Source organism: Amyelois transitella, chromosome 23 (genome assembly GCF_032362555.1).
Source record: "Amyelois transitella isolate CPQ chromosome 23, ilAmyTran1.1, whole genome shotgun sequence".
Lineage (NCBI taxonomy): Eukaryota > Metazoa > Arthropoda > Insecta > Lepidoptera > Pyralidae > Amyelois > Amyelois transitella.
In genome coordinates this window covers 4,474,865-4,498,744 of record NC_083526.1, presented here as the reverse complement: position 1 = coordinate 4,498,744, position 23,880 = coordinate 4,474,865, and the positions used below count along the sequence as shown (strand labels likewise).

General features: G+C 34.7%; 3 protein-coding genes across 4 annotated transcripts; 1 reads left to right on the top strand and 2 right to left on the bottom strand.

Moving 5' to 3' along the window:
* Positions 1–1,058: 1,058 nt before the first annotated feature.
* On the bottom strand, positions 1,059–13,713 carry LOC106130778 (wolframin). 2 transcript variants are annotated; one of them, XM_013329703.2, is made up of 9 exons: positions 13,483–13,713; positions 12,662–12,766; positions 11,929–12,028; positions 10,143–10,262; positions 9,391–9,506; positions 8,760–8,873; positions 7,064–8,250; positions 5,821–6,326; positions 1,059–3,131 (listed from the first exon to the last, which is right to left on the bottom strand). In XM_013329703.2, exons 1-9 carry the CDS (start codon positions 13,514–13,516, stop codon positions 2,762–2,764), a joined length of 2,652 nt encoding a protein of 883 aa, XP_013185157.1. In that variant the 5' UTR covers positions 13,517–13,713; the 3' UTR covers positions 1,059–2,761. The 2 variants fall into 2 exon arrangements, with proteins under 2 accessions (XP_013185157.1, XP_013185158.1); XM_013329704.2 differs by having other exon boundaries at positions 8,760–8,870.
* A 1,353-nt stretch (positions 13,714–15,066) lies between these two features.
* Positions 15,067–18,130, top strand: LOC106130758 (protein SHQ1 homolog). Its single transcript, XM_013329681.2, has one exon. The coding sequence runs from the start codon at positions 15,286–15,288 to the stop codon at positions 16,702–16,704; it is 1,419 nt and encodes a 472-aa protein (XP_013185135.1). The 5' UTR covers positions 15,067–15,285; the 3' UTR covers positions 16,705–18,130.
* Positions 18,131–18,733: 603 nt separating this feature from the next.
* On the bottom strand, positions 18,734–22,369 carry LOC106130759 (peroxiredoxin-2). The gene is made up of 7 exons (XM_013329682.2): positions 22,185–22,369; positions 22,050–22,098; positions 21,699–21,840; positions 21,086–21,221; positions 20,680–20,782; positions 20,160–20,288; positions 18,734–19,701 (listed from the first exon to the last, which is right to left on the bottom strand). Exons 1-7 carry the CDS (start codon positions 22,215–22,217, stop codon positions 19,610–19,612), a joined length of 684 nt encoding a protein of 227 aa, XP_013185136.1. The 5' UTR covers positions 22,218–22,369; the 3' UTR covers positions 18,734–19,609.
* Between the last annotated feature and the right edge of the window lie 1,511 nt (positions 22,370–23,880).

Genomic DNA, 23,880 nt, shown 5'->3' with positions numbered 1-23,880 from the left:
ATGTACCACCTTCATGTCAAATACGTAATGACGTGGTATATTTTTCGATATCCATGGTCAACTGTACTTAAAGTTAACCCGAACTTGAAGTACTTACTTTAAAAAATACCACCCGTACTTGTTTAACATTAATTTTACAAATACAGATTACATATTCGTAGAAAAAATGACGGCCTAAATATAGTACCATCTACCAGATTATATTTATAAATAGATACATATGTTACTAACAGGTTTAAATAACAACCCTCCTCTTTGCGTTGCTAGAAGGCAAAAAAGGCAGACAAAAAGATACCTAACAGACATACTGAATTACTGTAGCTGATAAATACAGATATAGCCACCAATATACAAGGTTTATAACACGGGATTCTACGCTATTGTTTTATGATTAGGTCACGGTGAAAGTTTCTCTTTTAATTAACATAAAATAATTGTAGATAATCAAAAAAATTGTTAATTCCTTTTTTATTTTATTGAGTAACAATTAGAAATAAATTAACATCGTTGATTTTATCATTTTCAATAATATAATAATTGTATACTTCAAGTCTTCCTCATGGCTTTAGTCACAGTGTATGGATGCCTGGGATATGCCTTTGACCATGGATCCTGGGTTGGGTGGGAGGTGGGATTCAAGCCTGAGGGTTTCTGCATATCATTAATTTTAACCGGGCATGTTACTGATTAAAAAAATAATAATAATTGTTGCTTATAAACAAGCAGTAATATTCAAACCGACGGCGTTTTTTTCGCTTGTTAGTTTCGTTTTTTTTTTGACGTGAACGGGACAACGATCCTCCAGGTTCACTGCACTCACACACATTTTTATTTTATTTTAAAGAGTTATTGGCCTAAATAAATATTGGCTCTAAGTGACTGAGGAAACAGGTTAACAAGGAATAAACATTGTGTTTAAAGCTTTGCTCATTAATTATCCTTCATTCTTAATAAATATCTTGATTTTCTCTCTTTTATCCTAAAGACGATAGTGCGTGTTCGTAATATTTAATTTAGGAAATCGCTTCATTAGCAAATATAATAAAAAAAATTTAACGTAAATTCATCATGTCATATATTTCGATCAAAATACATTAACTATGCCTGTTTGTTTCTAACAATTCATTTAAAATAGACTTCATTTAACATTTAAACATCAACACATTCATTACATAATATCATTTTAACGCCCATTTTATCTCTAACATAGGGCGTTTCACTAGGTACTTTGATGATATTTTATTTCTTGTCACTTTTTTAGTAAAGAATATTTTAATTTGGTTCTTTACCCTATTAGTTACTGTAAGTTTTTATTATAAACAAAGCAATAAAAAAATGTATCCCCTACCTATGTAGGGGTGTCCCCTAGGGAATACTCTTTATTTTTCATTTGATTATTAGACATCAAGTATAGATATAGATTCTTTATTTGCGTACAAAGTAATAATTTTAATAAATTAAAGCAATGAAAACCATTCCTTGAATATTTGTTTGTTCATAGATGGCAAAATATCTTCTGTATCAGAATCGCTGAAACTTGTGGCAAATTATCATCATAAGAGTAATATCTTTTAATGTCTATTAATTCTTATATAGGTACTTTTGATCTTTTTAATTTTGTCAATCTTTTATTTAATTAATTAAAGTATAAATAGATATATAAATACAAGAAAATATATTATAAAAACAAGATTGACAAAATAAGGTGTTCAAGTTATTAGCGCCCTTTATTTCATCTTGATGCGGCAGACGAATACATACATGATGTATAATATAACAACACAATGAAATATTAAGGAAGATACGTTAGAGAAAAAAACAATTAGTGCACCTTTTTAGGGTAAGATTACTAAAACGTAGTCCCTCTTAATTGCATATGTTTGTTTTGTAGTTACATAAAATAAATAAAATCTAATAATATCTGAGAAGACCTTATAATGTAGTGGTAAATGCATTTAATTAAAGTCTGAAACTAACTTATATATCAATCCACAAACCAAATAATAATATAATCAATTTGTTAATTTTAATATTTTTTGTAGATACATCACATTGATAATTCCAAACAAATATTTTACCATTGATTATAATTTTATCTCTTGTTTCAAACTGTGTATAATCAGACTAATCAGGCTAATATCCCTTTTTATGTCCCCTAGGGGAGTCTCTCAATCTTTAGCTTGTTAACAAAGACATCGATTAAATTTGTGATTTTTTTCATGTGTTTACTGCATTAGTAAAATACTACTTACTAAAAATTTATATTCAGTACTTAATTAAAATTTAGTAATGGGCTTCCAAGACGAACTGGGTTTTCTTTGAACTATTAAAGCCAAAATAATATTGTGTCAGTCTCTGGAGTCTGAGTTTATGAGATTCGATTTCTAGTTCACTGTTCTCACAGATATTCCTAATAGTTTCACATATAAGTAGCGTATGTAAGTAACACATTTAAATACGCATACCTACCTAAATAAATAGTTTTGAAGGCATACTTCAAGCCTGACATTAAACATCTTGATGAAAGACAAGAGATAACTGGTAGTAAGATTGAAAGAAAGGAATTTGAAAGTTACATTTAATCGGATTCAAGAAGATTGAATCCAATCAATCGATTAAATAGCAATTAAATCGTGCTTCCTATAGTCACGTCATTTACAAAGATAGGAGGCTTTTCTTTTCAGTCAAATTAATTCCCACAAGAATTCCAACTCCAAATCTTCCTACAAAACGCCACAAAAACTCAATCGACATAAACAATTTATTTAAACACAATCACTGGATTCAACAAGAAATTCAAGATATATTTCGTCGACACCACACAATCGTTCGCGATCGTTTTAAACAACTCTGAAAATTTCGACACCACTGGCGTTTTTGCACTGACGCTTCCTCTGTTGTTCTTGCATTCTACGCATTGTATCTCGTAGCCTTGTATTTTGAGGTTTCTGTCGCCGATAGAGTAGGATCCTGGTTCGTTCAAGAGAACTCCTTTGAAGCGGATTTTGTCGTCGGAGCGGAGAAGTCTCGTGAAATTGGTGAAGAAATGATCGAAAGTGACGGAAACTTCTGCAGGCCGAGAGAGGAGACCGCTGCTCGTTTCCATTAAGATTTTGACTTCGTAAGTGTATCTGAAATAAGGTTAGATTTTGAACGGACTGTATATGTCATGTCAAAAGTAATTTTAGACCTTATTACAAAAACGTAAGGTTTTCATTAACATTGAAGTACTTTTACTGATTTTTGAAGTCTTAAATAAAATTGTTGAGTGAAATAGAGAAATAATGCTAAGGGTTAATATAAAGAAATTCTTGCATTGAAAATATAGGTTTTTTTCACAAAAATTCCTTTTTCACGACTGGTTGCGGAACTGAGTAAACACGGCCGCCGAAAGGGCCTGATTTATGTCTCTTTTTGATATTATTACATAGTACATACATACATACATACATAAAATCACGCCTCTTTCCCGGAGGGGTAGGCAGAGACTACCTCTTTCCACTTGCCACGATCTCTGCATACTTCTTTCGCTTCGTCCACATTCATAACTCTCTTCATACAAGCTCGGCGGTTTCGGGTACTTTTGACCTGACCCTTTACCAGGACGTCCTTAATTTGATCAAGATACGTTCGTCTAGGTCTTCCCACTCCGACCTTTCCCTCCACACTCTCCTTGTATATCTGCTTAGTCAACCTGCTTTCATTCATCCTCTCCACATGACCGAACCATCTTAACATACCCTTTTCTATTCCTGTAACTACATCTTCTTTCACATCACAACATTCCCTTATCACGCTGTTCCTTATCCTGTCACTCAATTTCACACCCATCATACTCCTTAACGCTCTCATTTCCACTGCATTTATTCTGCTTTCATGCTTCTTTTGCCATACCCAACTTTCACTCCCATACATTAATGTCGGGACCAACACGCCCCTGTGCACAGCCAGTCGAGCCTTTTTGGATAGTTTCTGACTGCTCATAAAGGCATGCAAAGCTCCATTCACCATGTTCCCCGCGTTCACTCTCCTTTCAATATCACTATCTTACTTGCCATCTGATGTAAACTTTGATCCTAGATATACAAACTCTTTCACTTGCTCCACTTTTTCTCCTCCAATCAAAATATTACATGCTGTCATTTCTTTCTCCATTTCAAAAACCAGTGTTTTAGTTTTACTTACGTTCACTTTCATTCCTTTCTCTTTTAAAGCTTCATGCATACAGTTTACCATCTCCTGTAACTCCTCCTCTGATGACGCCAGTATAACCTGATCGTCGGCATAGAGCAGACATTTGACGAGTAACTCATTCATCCTTAATCCACTTTTAGACTCTTTCAAATCTGTCAAACAGCTATCCATAAATAGGTTGAACAGCCACGGTGACGCAACACATCCTTGCCTAACGCCTTTCTCAATCTTAAACCACTCAGTGTGCGCTCCGTTTATCCTGACACAAGCACTCGAATCCTCATATAAGGATTTCAGTGCTCGTATTAAGAGACTGCTCACCCCATGCATAGAAAGTGCTGACCACAATTCATTCCTCTCAACTCTGTCATAGGCCTTTTCCAGATCTACGAATGTGCAATAGACTTTTTGACTCTTGGCCAAAAACTTTTCGGCTATGCACCGCAAGGAAAAGACCTGATCAGTACATCCCATTCCCTTTCGAAATCCCGCTTGAGCATCCCATATTTTGTCATCAGTTTCATTCCTGACTCTATTAATCAATACCTTAGCATACAATTTGCCGACGACGCTAAGCAGGCTTATACCACGATAATTTTTGCAGTCCAGCTGTGACCCTTTTCCTTTGTAAAGTGGCACGATAACAGCCTTACACCAATCTTTTGGTACTCGGCCGCTTCTCCAACACAAATTGAAAAGGCAGTACAACTGACTAGCTACTACGCCTTTTCCTGCTTTAAGCATCTCTACCGACACTCTATCACACCCAGCAGCCTTTCCCGCTTTCATACTCTTAAGTGCTTCCACAATTTCGAACATTTCAATTTCGCCTTCCATCTCATTCTCTTTTTCTTCGCTATAGCAGAAATCTTTCTTATTTCCTTCCTTTTTTTCAAATAAACTTTCAAAATAGTCCTTCCATATCTTTAGTACACATTCTTCTCCTTTCACAACGCTACCATCCTGGCATCTGATCCTAGTCAGCTCTCTGGTTATAGTATTTCCTCGGGCTGACCTTACGGATTTCCAGAATACTTTCAGATTTGACTGAAAGTCTTCTGATAGCCTTTTATCAAAATCCTCTTTATACTCTTCTTTCTTTCTAATCACAGCTTTCTTAACCAAATCTTTCATTTTCTTATATTCCTTACGTGCTTCATTCACATCTTCATCAATAACCTCTTGCATTCTTAAGTTAGCTTTTGCTGCTAACAAATCCAGCCATGCTTTCTTCTTTAATCGCACAAGTTCTTGCACATCTTTACTCATCCACGCATTTTTGTGATTTTTTCCTTTCCTTCTTCTACTTACACCACACACTTCAACAGCTACTTTCACAATTCTTTCTTTAAATTCCTTCCATCCATCTTCAATATCGCTCATTTCCTCTAAATCTTCAAATTCATAGTCTCTATTGATAACTATGATGTTACGAAAAGGAATTATTGTTCTGATTAATTGACAATAAAGAAATAGACTAGAATCTCTTCTATCATTAAGCCAAATAGCTGAACGTGGCCATTCAGTCTTTTCAAGACTGTTGGCTCTGTCTACCCCGCAAGGGATATAGACGTGACCATATGTATGTATGTAAGAAATAGATGTATCATTTTTACTTATACTCACTCATCCATATTGTTCAAATGACAGATCTTCGCCGTATGCCTCGCGGAATTCATTATAAATTCGCATTCCTTGATCGAAAACTGGCTATCGACCCCGCACCAAGTCGCATACTCTTCCCCATAGAAGCACTTAAAATACTCCGTCAAAAAACTTGGTAACCACGACGCGATAACATTCCACCTATTCACCACACTTTTTAATTTAACATCCTTAACATAACCCTCCCAATTTACATTGGCGCCTTCTAAAATCGAACATTTGATTTGCGTCGTCGCCATATTATAATCCGCCCAAGATGGAGAATTGCAATTGTTGTAATAATCCTCCCAAGTTATGTAGTACGTGTTGTCGTCGTAATCTGTAATGTATTCGTTTTTGAGTAGGTTCCTGATGCTGGATTTTCTGTCTGCTATTAGTTCTATCAGGCCGGTGGGTAGGCCGTCGTCTTGTATGTTGGTTACGAACTGGTTACCAAAGTATACTAGGGTTATGAGGCCGATGGTGAGCTGTGGACAAAAAGAATTTAAGTTTTACATAAATGTATTACGCAGTTTTTCAACGACACGGAAATCAATTGTCAAAATATGATTTTTTTACTAGTAGATAGTAATCATGACCAGACCATGTGCTTTTTGATATTAATCATGTTTCCTATAAAATTAAGAACTTTTCTACGTGTAAACTACAAATGTTTATGTTCTTATTCTTAACTGGTAGTCAAGAGCTTAGAAAAAAGGAACGCTATTTTTAGCTGTGGCTTAGCAATAGAATTGACAATTGGTACCGTAACATAACAAAAACATAATTACCTGGACAAAAGGGGTAACACCCCTTTTTATAAAAAGGGATGTTACTCCTTTTGTCTTTGTTATGTTACACACAATCACTTTTTTGTGCCGTTTGGTTCCCGGCACCAATAGAAAAAAGAATAGGACCACTCCAATTTTTGGGAAAGTACCATGTATGACGTAAAAGGGGACTTAGGATAGGATTATAAACTTGGGATTCTTCTTTTAGGCGATGAGCTAGTAAACTGTCACTATTTGAATCTCAATTCTATCATTAAGCCAAACAGCTGAATATGGCTTATGAGTCTTTTTAATACCGTTAGATCTGATTATCCAGCAAGGGATATAAACGTGATTACATGTAGAAGTGTATCTATGTAGATATGTTTTTGTTCGCTACTCGACCTGCATATAAGCACTACATTAATGTATAAAATAATAAAACTTCATCTCACCTGAAACGGAGTGACAAACTTCTTCGTAGCCTCCGACTTAGCGAGCAAACACGACACGCTCACACTGACAGCGAAACCCACCACAATCGTCACAGTATAAAACACTTTAGACAACGTTATACACTGCAGGAACGCGAATATTGGCAGGGTGACAGTCGCTACGCCAATCAGAGGCAAGAACAAAAACGAACAGACCAATCCGAGAGTGCCACGTATCAAACCGTACGTGGTACACCCGTGCGAACACATTATAAACATTTGCAACCAACTTAACGTCACACAATGAGGTATTGCGTACTTGAAAAATCCCTGCCAATTTCGCCTTTTAGCCATCCCTATCAATATAGTAGGAATTAATAGAGAAAAGAACACGCGTGCGTTCAAACAAAACTCGATGCTATTGCCAAGTATATAAGACGGATAATTCGATATGTGCAAATCGAGAAACCGCCAACCCTGGTGTACGACTGTGTCTTTCTCGTACGGATATTTCGCCAGGACATTAATTCCGAACGAAATTAAAGCTAACAAATCTGGATACGAATCACTGTCAGTCCCAAACGTGAATAAAGTCAAAAACATAAGGAAAAACGACAAAACGCAAAACTCCGAAAACGGTACCCATTGCGTCGCTATAAAAGGGTATAAGAACAGATTCGTGAATAACGCTAAGAAGAATTGAAGAAACGGACCTAAATTGTTTCGAACGAAAAGATTCTCCGACTCATCGGGTTGGAGATTGCCGTCGCTGTATCTTAAGAATAGGCCCGACCATTTTCTGAAGTCTATAAATTGTCGTTTCGCATGCAACATTTTGAACGTACAAATAACCATAGCGACGAAACTCACGTAATATAAAACGAGCGGAACCAGGTGATAAAGACTGTCCGTTGTGACAGATAAATACGCTATTAAGAGTAATGATAATTCCACATTAGACAGTCTGAAGGAGAATGTCGCGAAGTAATATAAGAGTTTCAAGTATAATACTTGTAAGAAGACTATTGGATGTAGGAAGGCTTGGTGTAATATTGGTATGTGGTCTAAGGCCTTGAGGCCCGGGTCTGTGAGCGTTAACTCGTAGGTCACAAGGGGCAATTCTCCCTGGCAATAGTCTACGGCTGCACTGACTAGATTGTCTACGGTTAGATTCCGTATTTCCTCGTTGGGACATCGTTCTGGATAATCTGTGGACAAAATGGTTTTTTTTTTGCTATAAATTATTTGCTGACATCTGGACTAATTTTTCCATTACACTTATCAGCTTAAATCAGGTTGTACGAATGTAGTAATGACTCTGTTCGGTACATTAGTTTGATTGGTAACTAATGCTCTTATGGTGAGGGAAACATTTTAAAACTGAATGTATAACGATAACCTAATATGGTTTAGGTTCCAGTGCAAAAGTTGCGCAGGATTAAATCAGGTTGTACGAATGTAGTAATGACTCTGTCCGGTACATTAGTTTGATTGCTAACTAATGCTCTTATGGTGAGGGAAACATTTTGAAACTGAATGTATAACCTAATATGGTTTAGGTTCCCCTGCAAAATTAAGACAGGAGTCGCTTTGTGTAAAAACCTGACTCACCCAATCCAGGATCCATGGTCACAGTCGCACCCCGGTCTCCTCTCCAGAGTGGTGAGGATGCACAGACCATAGCCAGGTGGAAGAAGAGAAGAAGAGGTTTCTTTACCTTCGTCGGAAACCGAGGCGGTCCTGATCGCGCCGTTTGTGTGTGGGATGTCTCCGGCCTCCAGGGGAGACGGCTCCAAAGCTTGCTCGTCGTGGAGGGCGCGCGGTTCTTCTGCTAGAGAACAAAATAAGTATGAAATAATAGTGGAAACAAGTATTGAAATCGAAAATTATAATATGGAACATTAAATTAGTTTTTTTTTTGTGACAAATTACACTGATTGAGTTAGCCTCGAAGTAAGTTCGAGATTATATAAATAAACATCCAAGACCCAGGACAATAAAAAAAGTTTTTTTCTCATTATGCCCTGGCCGGGATTCGAACCCGGGACCTCCGGTGTCACAGACAAGCGTACTACCGCTGCGCCACAGAGGCCGTCAATTATCGACCAACAACGGCTATAGATACAGCAACATACCATCAACCAATTTTCTTAAAATTTCGCGTATATATAATTAAGAGTCTAGAGTAGGGCATTGGGTACCATTCATCCCGTTAAAAACTATAGTTCCCGTGGGCTTTTCGAAAAACCTATATTATTTTGTAGGTGTTCCTAAATCCGTGCGTGTAGGTGGCGTTAAATTCATTTTTTTTTTTGGATCCCCAGAGATATAAGATGTAGATTAATTACCTGGTTCCTCATCAGGCGAGTCCTCGTCCGGCTGTTTCCTGAGCGTGGTGCTACATATCTCCCGGATCCGCCTCTCCAACTGTGCCGTTGTAATGTACTGCTCGCCGTTTGATAAACTGATAATGAAAAATATATATTTTTTTATTTGGTAACCTACTTGGTATATTTATTATTTATTTATTTTTTATTTGGTAACCTCCTAGATATGTTTATTATTGAATTTTTTTTTATTTGGTAACCTACAAGATATATTTATTATTTATATAAGTAAATTATCGACGAGCAACGACAAATAGATTCACTAACTACCAAATGCACGATTGACTCGACTTTTTGACATTGACGATTGTGACATAAATCTGATAAATGTATAATAAAAGAAAAAAACCCTTATCTAGGGATGTTCTACGGACACTTATTGGGGACTTTTTTTGGAATTACATTATATGATTTAATATTTATTATATGATATAAAAAAAAACAAGTACAGCAACAACCAAAATTATATACGTTTTTCTCGTTGGCATCCTTCACCAATATAATTTCTTATCCGACTTCAACAAAAGGCGGGTAATGTGTGTCGAGTGTTTTTCTCTCTACTTTTTTAAATTAAAAATTTATTAATTATTAGTTAGTAATATTTTATTTTAAATGCCTGACGACGCTGCTTCACAAGCTAATTTGTATTCTAATATACACCAACCTATTTATAACCTAAGTATGTCTGACAAAAACAATTAAATAACAATTACCTAGCAAAAAGGTCCCGCGCAGCCTTCCTGGCGACTGTCTCCTGGCGGCTGGCGGCCAGGCACGACTTGGCGCGGACGATGGCCGCGCTGTCCTCGTCTATCACGCCGCTCCGGATGCACCTGGTGAAACCGAAAAATTTTTGAACCGGATTCACGTCTTTCGAATTCGATAGATAGGAATTGTGGAAAGGGTAATTAACTTGGGATTATTCTTTATCTATATTTGAATTTAAATTTCATAATTAAGCCTAACAACTGTGTCAAGAAAACAGGCTGAACATGACCTTTGAGGCTTTTCAAGACGGTTGGCACTGTCTACCTTGTAAGGAATATAGACGTGATTAAATGTATGGATGTAGTTAGTTATTGAAAATAAACCGGATTAACATATTATGGATTAGGTAGATTAGGTATTCCAAAACTTATTATTAAAGGTTAGCACATAGGTAGACAACCACTGATAAACTTGAGAAATATGGTTTAATGGAGAAATTCTTTTTTTTAAAGGCGGTAAAAAATAACAGATCCACATAGTTGGACTTCTGTGGATAGGTATGCTAGTTCCGGTACATTTGCAAAAATAAAGCCTTTTGACTTTTGTAGGCATGGTAAAAATTAAAATTAAAAAAACAATTACAATCTGAATGTATAAGATTCATCAAATTCCTATTTTACAACAATAAACTATGATAACAACAAGGTCTTGAACTTATGGGTATGTAGCGAGAGCGATGATTCGGCTCAACCGCCATTAAAGGAAGGGAAGATCTTCCGCCAGGTAATAAAATCTAAACATCCCTTAACGTTTCCATCCCAATTATTACCACTATTCAAGAGCGATGTAGTAAAAAGTCACTAAACGTATTTCTATCTAAAATGTAATTCGGACAGACATCTTACACAGCACGTCGCAATTCCTCTGTCACCAGATCAAACTTAGTCTTCCACAGAGAAAAATCATCCACAACCGCATTCATTTCGAATGCTGAACAAACCGCACACTCACGACCACCTCAACACAATACTAAGAACCGATCATTATGTTTGTTTACATACAATGGTATGTCACAGTCACAACATTACCTCATGCAGTCGCTTTTACGGCTAACGGCGTATTTCTCTTGAAAATTGTGGATGTTTTTAAGATACAAACACGCCACCCATTTGTGTTTGAAAGGATCGAAGTATCACTGTGATATTTCTTGACAATTGACGTTTAGAAAGTATGAGTGGCCAGTAGTAACATTTTTTATAGGTTTTCAAAAATGAGAAAAGAAAAGAATCTTTTCTTCAAAACGGCTACCAGAACTCTGTGATGCACTTAAATAACGCACAGGAACTTAAAACTCCCTTCATAGTTCACTATTTCAAAGAAGCTTAAAGATGAATCTTTGAATACGCTACATATTTATAAAGTGACCAGTGTACTTCACACAAATAAAAGTACTACTAGTTTAATATATCGAAAAATAAAGGCACATACATAAATATATATCCTTATTTTGCCCTGGCTTAATAGCTATGTAGCTAGTATAATCCTACATATATTACCTCCCATATTTCTATATATACCCCCAATATTTTATTTAATACTAGCTGCATCCCAAGGCTAGCTTCACACCTATATACATATTGGGATAATAATTATCCTATATATTATTATAGTTTATATTGTCAGTGCCACCCAGTCAAAATGTCATTAAAAAATTGTATGCTTACATTAATTTCCATTTGCGTACAATAATAATCATGCAAAGCGAAAGATTAAAAGTATTCAAACTGTTACCTTCTCAACATCCTCCTGGCCTCAGGGTGAGCCTGCTCAGTGGCACATATCAACCAATCTAATGCTTGTTTAAAATTTGATATTTTGTCTGCTTCAAGTTCTGAAAATAAAAAATATTTTTTTTTAAGTTTTATTCTTTTTTGCCCTTTGAAATATATTTTTTTAAATTTAAACAATGAAGTATATGTAAAGTGCCGTGTGGTTCCGGCACCATTCCAAAAAAGAATAGGACCACTCCATCTCTTTTCCACAGATGTCGTAAAAGGCGACTAAGGGATAGGCTTAACTTGAGATTCCCCTCTAGGCGATGGGCTAGCAACCTGTCACTATTTGAATCTCAATTCTATCACCAAGCCAAACAGTTGAGCGTGGCCTATCAGTCTTTTCAAGACTGGTGGCCCTGTCTACCCCGCTAGGGATATAGACGTGATCATATGTATGTATGTATGTGTTAAACAATGAATTCTGCCTGCCAGGTGGTAATTAAAACTGTGTATCTTTGTATAGATCATTTGATGTTATTAAATGCCTCAGTACAGTTTGTTGCCGCTGATTCTGCCCTGACAGTTTGGAGGCTGTAAACGTAAATAGTTTTAAGTAATTTCTTAGACGTCAACCAGTGTTGTGAAACCAAAAATTATCAAAAACAAGAATGTATTTTTGGTTATTGTTTTAACATTAATTGAAGACCCTGATTGTATTTGTTAATGAACAGAAACAATAAGGAACCTACCACATTTTTCTTCCAAGAGTTGTTTAGCCAGAACAACCTGTGATTCTGCGCACCCATCCTCGGCCAGCTGATTGCGAAGTCTTCGCAGAGATCCTTGTGGTCCATCTGAAGAGGAAACAGTTTTAAAAAGTACTAGTTCCCAGGTTAAAGGTCAGGCCAAGAGTACCCTAAACTGGCAAGCTTGCATGAAGTGAGTTATGAATGTGTTTTAAATGGATGTTTTTTTAAATAAATGCAAGGAAAGTAAAAAGGTATAGTATGTCAGAAAAAAAGGTCGGGTTTAATATAAGATATTTGTAGTTCTTATTGTTATCTACTATCCTCTTTTAATTCCCATAGTTGCAGCCTCCTTGAGGTAGTAAGTATTAAGACATAGTAAAGACATGGAACAACTATAATCTATTTCCTTCAGCCTCAACTCAAACTGAATCATGATTTCAAATTATAGTTCAACTTACCTCACAGAATTTCGTTCAACTTAAAATCACATTTAAAGAAGGTACATTATTATTCATATGGTCACAGTGAAAACTTCAAAACTATGTTACACTCTCATTAGTCTCACCACTTTTCAGTTCCGTCCTCTGGTGCTATGCTTTGGGACCTAGGGTCGGTAGATTCGTATTCGTAAATCAAAAAAGAAAGGATAGGCAGGCACTTACAAGGCTGCACTAAATTTTCATGTGTGACAATATCAAATTAGAACTATTATAATACACATCGCTTACGAAAGAACAGTTTATTATGAGATATTAATGTTACGTACGACTTAATACATGAATTTAGGTCAATTTTTTGAATAAAAATGTAAGAATACGTACCATGAAGGTTCCACCGCTTTCTGCCCACGGGCATTGCTGATCAAAAATATCACTGTACAGAAATGTTTATTGCACAAAAATAGAGCACATGAAAATAAAATTGTTTCATTAGTATCATGTAGGTAAAATGAGATGAATCCTTTCTGTATTCACTAATTTGATAATGTTGACAATCAATTCGGCAAGAAAATTTAAAATTGCACGAAAATTGCAAACCTTGACTTGGTTCTGTGTTATCTGTCAAAGTCAAATTGCGTAGGTGGATGGGTTGCCAAATTTTATTAATATGAAAACGCAAAAAAAACCTGAACAAATAATTAACCAACTTTAAAATGGTAAGGTGTGCGACCAAAAGTATAAAGCCAACTTAAAAATGGTAAGGATCGAACGCGATACAGTTATAATGAAAATAATGGAATGTTCTGTGTTACAGCTTTTAGAATTCATCAAAATTATTTCATTACAATGGTAAAAATCCAAAAACGTATAAACAGAAAAACCATACGTCTTGTTTCTATTACTGGAATTGAAAAACTTTGCGTGTGGTACTAGGTACCTATTTAGATAATATTATTAAGGATTCCAAAAATAGTTTACTTACAAATTCAGCAGGTTAAATTAGTCAGTCGTTTGTAAGTCTTGAAACGAATCTCATAAGTGTGAGGTAACACTTCTGAGATTCGATTCAAGAATTTGCATAAACCAATGTTATATTAGCCATATTTGTAGATATGATAGTCTTTTCAAGACTGTTGGCTCTGTCTACCCCGCAAGGGATATAGACGTGACCATATGTATGTATGTATATATGTAGATATGTTTGTGTAGCGGGAGCGATGCTTGGCTCGACCAAATGAAAGATCTTCCACCTAGCTGGGTGTTATACCTGGGGAACTGCGGCTCAGAAGATGTTGTGTCGGAGGTTGTATATATGCTCCAATCCGTGGAATCTTTCGCTGTTTTTGACTAAAAACGCTTTTAGTCAAAAACAGTGCGATTTTATTTTTGTGACTTGTGGCGTATAGATGTCGCCACACTTTTTATTATAATAATTTTAATAAAAAGCATTGATTGTTGTTTGTTTGTAATGTAAGGTATAGTCTTCGGAAATACCTAAGTTTAAATAGGTTTTCTATAGCTGCATTTACATTCGATCTTGCACAACCCAGGCCTCTCATTATTCTTTGGTTGAGTAGGTAGATCTTATTTTAAAATATAAAATAAAACTTATGAGATTTTTTTCCAATCACTAAGTTTTATCTACAAAGTTTTATCTATGCCATATTAGTTTTCAATTTTGACCTCGAAATCTATGCAGCGTTGGACGGTCCCCGCGATTGGATGGATGAATCATCTGGATGATGATAAAGTCCGCGGAGAAAGCTAGGTGGATGTGGGAGGGGCAGGCCCATATTCAACAGTGGACCGCTGAAATGATGATGATGATGAAATGTACTATGTATATATGTACGACCAAAAACACTGACCGCAACGTCTTGAACTTTGTTGGTTTAGATTTCAAAAGAAACAGGTTATTTCAATATTATAAAGCTCGGGTTGGGGTTGACAACACTGCTAATCACTGTCAATGTCAAAATGAGAAAATTTGTGAGTGAAAATATGGACAATGCTTGGGTTATTTAAGTCGATTAAGCTGTGAATTAATGAAGAATTTTATAACAAAGTAGCACATTTTTACTTTATTTGTGTATATAATTGTGCTTTTCAAGTAATTCACATCAACGAAGGTAAATTTATCTTCTTATGTTGTGAGGTTATTTTGAATACCAACTTAATATCACCATGCTTACGCCGCGATTCAAACTAACTCAGGACGATAATAATGTTTATATCAGCGTTCACGCGCCCTATACCAATATTGGCGATACTGAAATTGATGTAGATGGAGAAAATTTCCTGTTTGTGTCTAGTCCATACTTCTTGAGGCTGCATTTACCGGGGCGAATTCTCGACAATGATCGCTCAAAAGGCTCGTATGTATGCGATTCTGGAGATTTTAACCTCACATTTGTTAAGGAAACTCCAGGCGAGTATTTCGAAAACTTGGATATGATAACCAGCCTTCTAGCCCCTCGGGATATACCAGACATCAACCCCAGTTTAGTTGAGATGCTCGAAGAAGATGGAATAACCTTCGATGAAAACGAAAACCATGAATCAACTGATTCTTTTGGCTATGGCTTTGCTAATAAATTGACGACACAATTTCATGGCATTGGTAATGAATTTCCTCAGATATTTGAATTAAGAATGCCAGAGCAGGTCTCTGTGGATGAGCGAAATAAGTTGAGAAAGGAGTATGAAGACAACAAGTTTTCATCAGATCATTATTTAGCAGATTTTTTTGATGATGAACTTATAAGTCCATATGTGTCATCTGAGCCATTTTGGGATTCTTCTGGCTTTAATGTGGAATCAGATTTCAGTGAGGATGAAGTTGGAGTATTGAAAGAATTGCCAAATAAGAATTTCTTGTTGAATAATAAAGAGTACAACCAAGTTTTGTTTGGGTTAGTGGATATTCTGTATGGGTATTGCTATGATAAGAGAACAACTTTGAATGATAGTACTGTAGAGTCTAGCTGGACCATTAATAAGTTATCATCAACACTGAGTTGGTTTTGTGTCTTCAATGACGTAAGAGAAACACTAGTAGCTTGTTACAGGAGGGCATTGATATATCCAATTTTCAGAAACTTTGAACTGTGCAACAAAGTGAAAAATGATCTTGTATCATTGTTTCGTAAAGGCAAGAAGTTTATAATTAAAAGTTTAATAGAAATACATCAAATGTTTAATTCAAGTAACGACGCACGATATATCCTTAACCAATTATATATAAAAGATTATTTAATATTTCTACAGAAATGCAGAAGTGACGAGTTAGATGAATTGTGCAATAATATAGCCAATTTGGAAATTGCAAAGAATGATCTTGACCTAGAATTGGAGGAATTAGAATCTGCAGCTGAAATGGTGCAGCAGGACGAAATAGAGATAATGGAGAATAAAATGGCATTAAAAATGGCATCTATGTCGCTTTTACCAAAGAGGAATAATGCGTATGTGGAAGAGAGTCATGAAACTTCAGATTCAAGTAGGTCTTCAGATTGTTCGGATTCTAGTTCCGATACAAGTAGTGATTCAAGTTGTGAAGATGACTCTTCAGATGAATTGGATTCGGATGATGATCCGTTATAACAGTATGATAGCTTTTAGTATTCAAGTAAAGGCCTGTAAATGAGAAGTGGCTTTGATTTTATTTTATTACTGTTTACAAAGGAGCACTATGTACTCGTAGTGGTACCAAAAGCAATTAGGTTTATATTTTTTTAGGTTGGTTCTGATGGTCATGCAATTTTGACACATCTTCATGTAGAAAAATACATTTTAAATTAATTAATAGCCATTAGACGATAAAGCAAAAAGAAATACCAGATATAATGTTATGAACCAACCATAATTTATTTCATAAATGTATTTGCAACAAAAAGACCTATCTAATCTATCAAGATTGATATCCTTTATTTCAGTAAGTACCTAAAGAAATTGGGCTGTAAATGCTTGCTTCAGCTTGCAGCTTGCTAATTTAGTGTTGTATGGTAATAACAAGCATTAAAATCTTACTAAATAACTTCATTATCAGGAGTATCAAAGATTCTAATGCAACCACTTCTCAAATGGCCTTTATAGTTATATGCAGGCTGTATATTATCACAGCAGCTGATAAATTTAACATTTATTAGTTTACAATAAAATAGGCTATTATTAACCTAATTTAAATGTGCTGTTATAAAATTAATAAAAAATCGAGCAAATGCATTGTAAAAGATATTCAGAAATCCAGTTTACATTTGCAATAGTTTTTAACTAACTTGTAGAAATTTACCTTATACATACATATAATAACGTCTATATCCTTTGCGGGGTAGACAGAGCCAACAGTCTTGTAATGACTAATAGGCTACGTTCAGCTGTTTGGCTTTAAGATGGAATTGAGATTCAAATAGTTACAGGTTGCTGCTAGCCCATCGCCTAAAAGAAGAATCCCAAGTTTGTAGGCCTATCCCTTAGTCGTCTTTTACGACATCCATGGTAAAGAGATGGTGTGGTCCTATTCTTTTTTTTATTTGTGCCGGGAACCACACGGCGAATTTGCCTTATCTATTGATATATTAAGGAATATACAAATCAAACCCTACCCTATTTACTTCTTAGTAGATGAAGTTTACTGGTCCATATCTTATCCATATAATCTCATGCTTTGTTTATGATATTGCATAGCCACATCAGAAAACTGACCTACTATGAGGCTAGCTCAATCTGTGTGATTGCAAATCATGGTAGCAGACTTCTATATACTTATAATCTGTTAACATACAAAGATTTTATGTATTCTTAGTAAGTAAGTCATAAATGTTGTGATAAGTATGATTTGTTTAAGAGAAAGACTGAATAGCCTTTATGTTTAATATAATGATATGCATTTTTTCAATCTTAATCACATTATGTATATTTAACCCTATTTTTCCTGTAAAAGTGTAGGCTGTTACGATTACAGGAATTGATAATGATAATATATATTTTATACTCTTAAAATCAAAATGATTTCTGTTATGTACATTTAGTCAAGTTTAACTTAAATCTTATTAAAACTTAATCATTTAATGATATTATTAAATTTTAATAATACTCAGAATTATTTTTTATTGTATGAGCCCTTTACCTATGATTTTTAAACGAATCACAGACTCATAAGGGCATGTTCAGACGATAATGCATGCGGCGGAACGGTATAGTAAGTTTAAAATTTAACCCATAAAATTCGGAATAATTTGAGACTTATTTATCGTTTTCTCTGTATGAAACCTTACTAAGTAGACCCATTAGTCCGGAGCTCTTATGGAATTGGGAAGATGCCCAAAAAAAATCCCATTTTCGTTATACCAATAAATACATTTATTCATATTTTTATCTCTATGTAACATGGTCAACAGTGAAATGGATAAAGTGGAAAAAAAAAATATCGAAGAAGGACCCGGGCCCTGAAGCACAGCGAAGGAGAGACGAAAGGAAAGATGAAATAAAGAGGTTAATACTTCTTAGGTAACCATTGATTAGCATTATTGATGGCTTTGGCACATATTGGTTAAATTATTCTATATTAGAATAACAGCTTTTCTAATAATATTTCCCAATACAACAGGATTGAAGCAATAAAACTCACAAATAAACGGAATTTACTTTATTCTGGCAAACATATTGAAAATATCACAATAATATTACCTATACATGCCTCAAACAACAGATACAAGCCTTTAATATACATTCTATATTAAAGGCTTGTATCAGTTATTCTAGGTAAGTTATATATAAAAAAGTGATGAATCTATTTCATAAGACTATCCATGAACCATGCATGGATAGCTTTATAAGATCTAAAGTTAGATAATGTTTATCACTCTTAGAAATAATCGCAGTGTAAAAAACTACTTGGCGAAGGGGTCTTGCGAAAACACAATTAGATACATACATATTACTTCTTCCTAAAAATTACATATCTGGAAAGCTCTTAAACTTAGTATGAATTACAAATATTTTTATCCCCCCGTATTGTGGAAGATTGACTACATAGCCTTCTAAACAAACAAATATGTATTTAACTAGAGGCCGCCCGCGACTTCGTCCGCATGGAAACCCTATCAATCCCGCGGGAACTCTGGGATAAAAAGTAGCCTATGTGTTATTCTGGGTCTTCAGCTACCTACATACCAAATTTCATGGTAATCGGTTCAGTAGTTTTTGCGTGAAAGAGTAACAAACATCCATACAAACTTTCGCCTTTATAATAGTAGTAGGATGTAATAACAAAGAAAAATAACAGCTATTTGTAGAGACATCGAAAGAGTAAAACTAAATTAAACAATTCACGATAAAGTTTGTGATACAGTAAATGCGTTTAATGTAATAAAACAATTACTTTAAACGGAACTTTTTGAAAGTGAATAATATTGCACAATAAATGCTAAATATTTTGTAAAAACAGTTGCACAACAGTAAAGAACTCTGTAAACTATAAACTTAATTTGAAACTATGTTTACTTTCTTAATTAGCTTTTTTGAAGTATTCCTTGCTTTCCTTCGGGTTGGGTTTGATTGTGTCAGCATTATTGTCCGGATTCCAGTTTGCTGGGCATACTGAAATAGAAAAAGAAATATAAATAGAGATTCGCACGCCGACCTATAATGTATACTGCATTTCAGTGCCGATGCCAAAATGGTGACTATATTTTTTCTGGCGCTGATATTTGTGGAAACGTCCTTGGAACTAACTTGAAGAAACTTATTTCGCTTTCACTTTGATCGCGAATTTTACGACATACATATAAATGCCCCCTGGTAAATTTATTAAAACACAAAGCGTTTATTTCCGATTGACTGATTCATTTCAAGTTCAATATGCTTCAGGGAATGGCTAAAATGGTACTAAAAAGTAACTGTCATTCTATCAAGAAAAGATAAAATATTTAATCCAGTACATAAGTAGGCAATGCATTTCTGTTGGGCCCCTTTACACTTACTTAACTTTTGATGTTTTAAAAAACTTTTTTATATGACAATATTCATACGTTATACATAAATTTCTTTCTACAAACCTTCACCGTGTTTATCAGCAAATTGGAACGCCTTAACCAGCCTCAAGGTCTCGTCAACAGACCTTCCGACCGGCAGGTCATTGACTGACATGTGCCTCAGGATTCCCTTCTTGTCAATGATGAATAGACCTGAAATAAATTTATAACACATACTGGAGTTATATACAGAATATGATTTAGCTTATCATTCTTTCTCAATTTTTGAAGTTAACAGTAAGAGTGAGAAGATGACATTTTTGCCTTGTCAACATTTGTGATTAGACACTGGCCAAATAAAAAAGTAAAATGTAGTGCTCTTTCTTTTCTCGCCGATTGGTAAAGTTTATAGTATAGAAAGGGTTATAAACTAGGGAATTTTGGTTTAAGTTTAAGCAAAGCAACTCAATGTGGACTAAAAGTTTGGTTCCACTTTTCAGGTGAAGATGCAACCGGAACTACTGCCAGTATAACGATGAATCCATTTGGATACATGAATTAACTAAAGCAGGCAATTGCTCTGGAGCATGGTGGAAAATGTTACCTCGTAGGGCAAATCCATCGTCAAGCAGTACATCATAGTCCTGTGATATGGTCTTCTTGTAGTCAGCCAACAATGGAATATCCAGTTTTCCTAGACCACCATCCTGCAATATAAATTTACTTATGATGCTTTGAACTAAATATTATCTAGGTTGTTAAGTTTCAAAACTGTCTTAAGTTTCTTTGTATTCTTTCTTAGGTAGCCTGTTAGTTCATAAAATTTTAGATGTATATTCTACAGCTCAAGCTTGAGAAAATTTTCAATATATATATTTTTTTAATGCAAACAATTTTATTACTTAAAGGTATCTTGGACACAGATAAAGATTTATATTTCTAATGTATTATTGAATCCAATTTTAAGCTATTTGAATTAAATGTAAAATTTGACAAAAGTTAATTACTACCTTTCTAGGTGTATTGATCCAAGCAAGATGGCTGAACTCAGAGTCCGTAGAGACACCAATCACTTGACAGTCAATGTTCTCAAACTCCCTGGCTTTGTCGCTGAATGCTATGAGCTCAGTCGGGCAGACAAATGTGCTGAAAAGTTAAAAATGAATATAGTTTACAATTGACATTTAAAATAAAAAAGAAAGTAAAGGTATGAATTGTCAAACCTCCACAACTCACATATCAATATGATATGGATAAATTGTTACGTTTAAATAACTACATTTACCATCTTCACATTGTTATTTATTTCTTATAAGGGTAGTTTTATGTGTATATCAGACAAGATTGATATTTAAAATAAAAAAAAACAAATAATAGGTATGAAATGTCAAACCTACTGATTCTCCAAATTTAACAATGTCTTCTTGAATTGGTAAAATACATAATTTAAAAACTACATTTACCATATTCATATTGTTATGTATATCTGATACGAGGGTTTAATGAGAGTTTAATGAAATTATTGGATTTTGACAAAGTTTAGGTGGATGTTTTTTGAAAATTTTAATATACCAGTTGTAGAATTAAAAAAATACAATATCTCATTTTACATTTATTACTTACAAGTCCAAAGGATAGAAGAAGAGAACCACATATTTCCCACTGTAGTCAGAGAGCTTCAATTTGTTGAACTCGCCGTTTACAACGGCTGTGGCGGCAAAGTCTGGTGCTGGTTTCTGGATCCTTGGAGCTAGTGCTGTACTGGCTGGAAAATAAAAATTAAATATTGGTATATGTAAAAAAGAAATAGAACTTTTATTTGAAAACGAACCTGTATACTACATGTTCGTATCTACAGGTTCTGTAGGGAATTCTCGCACTAATTAGGATGTGGTAGGTACATCTTCTATTTACAAAAAGTTTATAGGTTATATAATGATAATTTTGTCTTTAAAAATATTAATATGCACTTACTGGTAGAGAAATTAAATTTGCTAGTTGTAGAAATAGCCGGCGCAAGGACCTGTTGATCAAAATCTGAATTACAACCAATATTCGTGAGTTTAGAATGTAAATAGATGATAAGTAAAAATTTTTGCTTGTACTAACCTTACGGGTAAACTGTCTTAAAATGAAGGACATAGTGTATGTTAAGTTAAATAAATTCTTTATTGAAAGAACTAGTTGCGTCTTTTTTAAACAATCAAGTTAAAATTAACAGAATGAATAAATAAATTTTATTTTTTTCTCACAGAGAAGTCAAGAACTTCTGTCAAGAACCTACTAGATTTAGTTTTTGTCCGATTTGACTTTGACTTATTACAAACTATGACAGTGGCATACGATAATGGATTCTACCCACGTTGCAATTTGTCCCTGAGTCCTCGCGGGACCAAAGAAACATTCAAATAGTGACAGGTTTCTAATCCATCGCATAAAATAAGAATTCCAAGTTTATTTTCTTGATTTTTATAATCTGCACGGGAGAGAAACAGCTGGCACTCATTATTTTTTCTTTGCCACCAGGTCAGCATGGATGAATGAGTACCTATTCCCTATGTCGCCTTTTACGACATCAATAGTAAATAGAGGCAGTGGTCCTATTCTAAGGTGCCGGAAACCACACGGCACTTTAAGTTCAGTTAATGGTAAGGACTTACTTACGGACGTACTTATTATATTTATATTTATTGCTTCATAGATAGATCGATATTATAATAATTTCTGCAACTCATTACATATTTATTCTGTAAATAAACACCCAAATTCCAATTTCAAATTTCCAATTTCAAACAACAAATATGGCAGCAAGATGAGGTTTGGCTTTCCCGCCATATCGTTGATTAACTAGTTTTGATGCGCGTTTAGCGTAATGTTAATTAACCGACAATATTCACATTGTTTGTATGGTGTTTACCGTTTTATTTTCTGGAATAAGAAATTATAGAATCTAACTAGAATTACAGCTAACAAAGCTGTAAAAAAACTACATTTTCAGTAAATTGAATTTTAGTAACTAATGCATATATTTAGATGTAAGCCATGTAAGCTGTATTTTTACGTATTGAAGCTGTGTCGCTGGCGTGTATAGGGTAGGATGTAGGTATAGGTAAGCTTTGTTACTCGTGCCATGTGGTTCCCGGCAAAAATACAAAAAAGAATAGGACCACTCCATTTCTTTCCCATGGATGTTGTAAAAGGCGACTAAGGGATAGGCTTACAAATGTGGGATTCTTTTTTTAGGCGATGGACTAGCAACCTGTCACTATTTAGATCTCAGTTCAATCTAAGTAGTGTTTTCAGTCTTTTCAAGACTGTTGGCTCTGTCTACCCCACAAGGGATAAAGGCGTGACCATATGTATGCATGTTACTCATAGTTTCATCCAAATCTTTTACATAAATGTTTTTGTTAACAATGAAAACTTTTCCATTCATATTTTAAATTGAGTTAAGATTTTAAGTAGGTACGTACCTATTTAAGTTTAACCTAAAGATATAAAAAACTAATTTACGAAAATTTCCACGTTATAAGGCACGAGCAAATAGCGTTTGGCATAATTTGAAATAAAATCGCTTAGGTATTGTAAGTAGATTGGTTTAGGTACTTACTCATGCATCCAAAGAGTACGAAATAATTTGCATATACCTAAATCTGGTGCATACAGATACCTAAAGAATTAAATATGTAGGAATCTATATAAGTACTTAATCTAGGTCCTAGATAACTTTTCTAAACACAAGAAAGCGTTCATTCCGATACAGATCAAAACGTGATTTCTCACAGGAAGCCAAGGAGTAAGAACC

Bases quoted from the DNA above. Each gene is read 5' to 3' on its own strand.
- LOC106130778 (XM_013329703.2), bottom strand. From the start codon at position 13,516: ATGCCCGTGGGCAGAAAGCGGTGGAACCTTCATG. The intron at 12,029-12,661 runs GTAGGTTCCTTA...TTTTATTTTCAG, and splicing joins ACTCTTGGAAGAAAAATGTG to AACTTGAAGCAGACAAAATA. The intron at 8,874-9,390 runs GTAATTAATCTA...TTTGTTCTCTAG, and splicing joins CTCGCCTGATGAGGAACCAG to CAGAAGAACCGCGCGCCCTC.
- LOC106130758 (XM_013329681.2), top strand. From the start codon at position 15,286: ATGCTTACGCCGCGATTCAAACTAACTCAGGACGATAATAATGTTTAT.
- LOC106130759 (XM_013329682.2), bottom strand. From the start codon at position 22,217: ATGTCCTTCATTTTAAGACAGTTTACCCGTAAG. The intron at 22,099-22,184 runs GTTAGTACAAGC...TTTGATCAACAG, and splicing joins TAAGACAGTTTACCCGTAAG to GTCCTTGCGCCGGCTATTTC. The intron at 21,222-21,698 runs GTAAGTAATAAA...TTAACTTTTCAG, and splicing joins TTCTTCTATCCTTTGGACTT to CACATTTGTCTGCCCGACTG.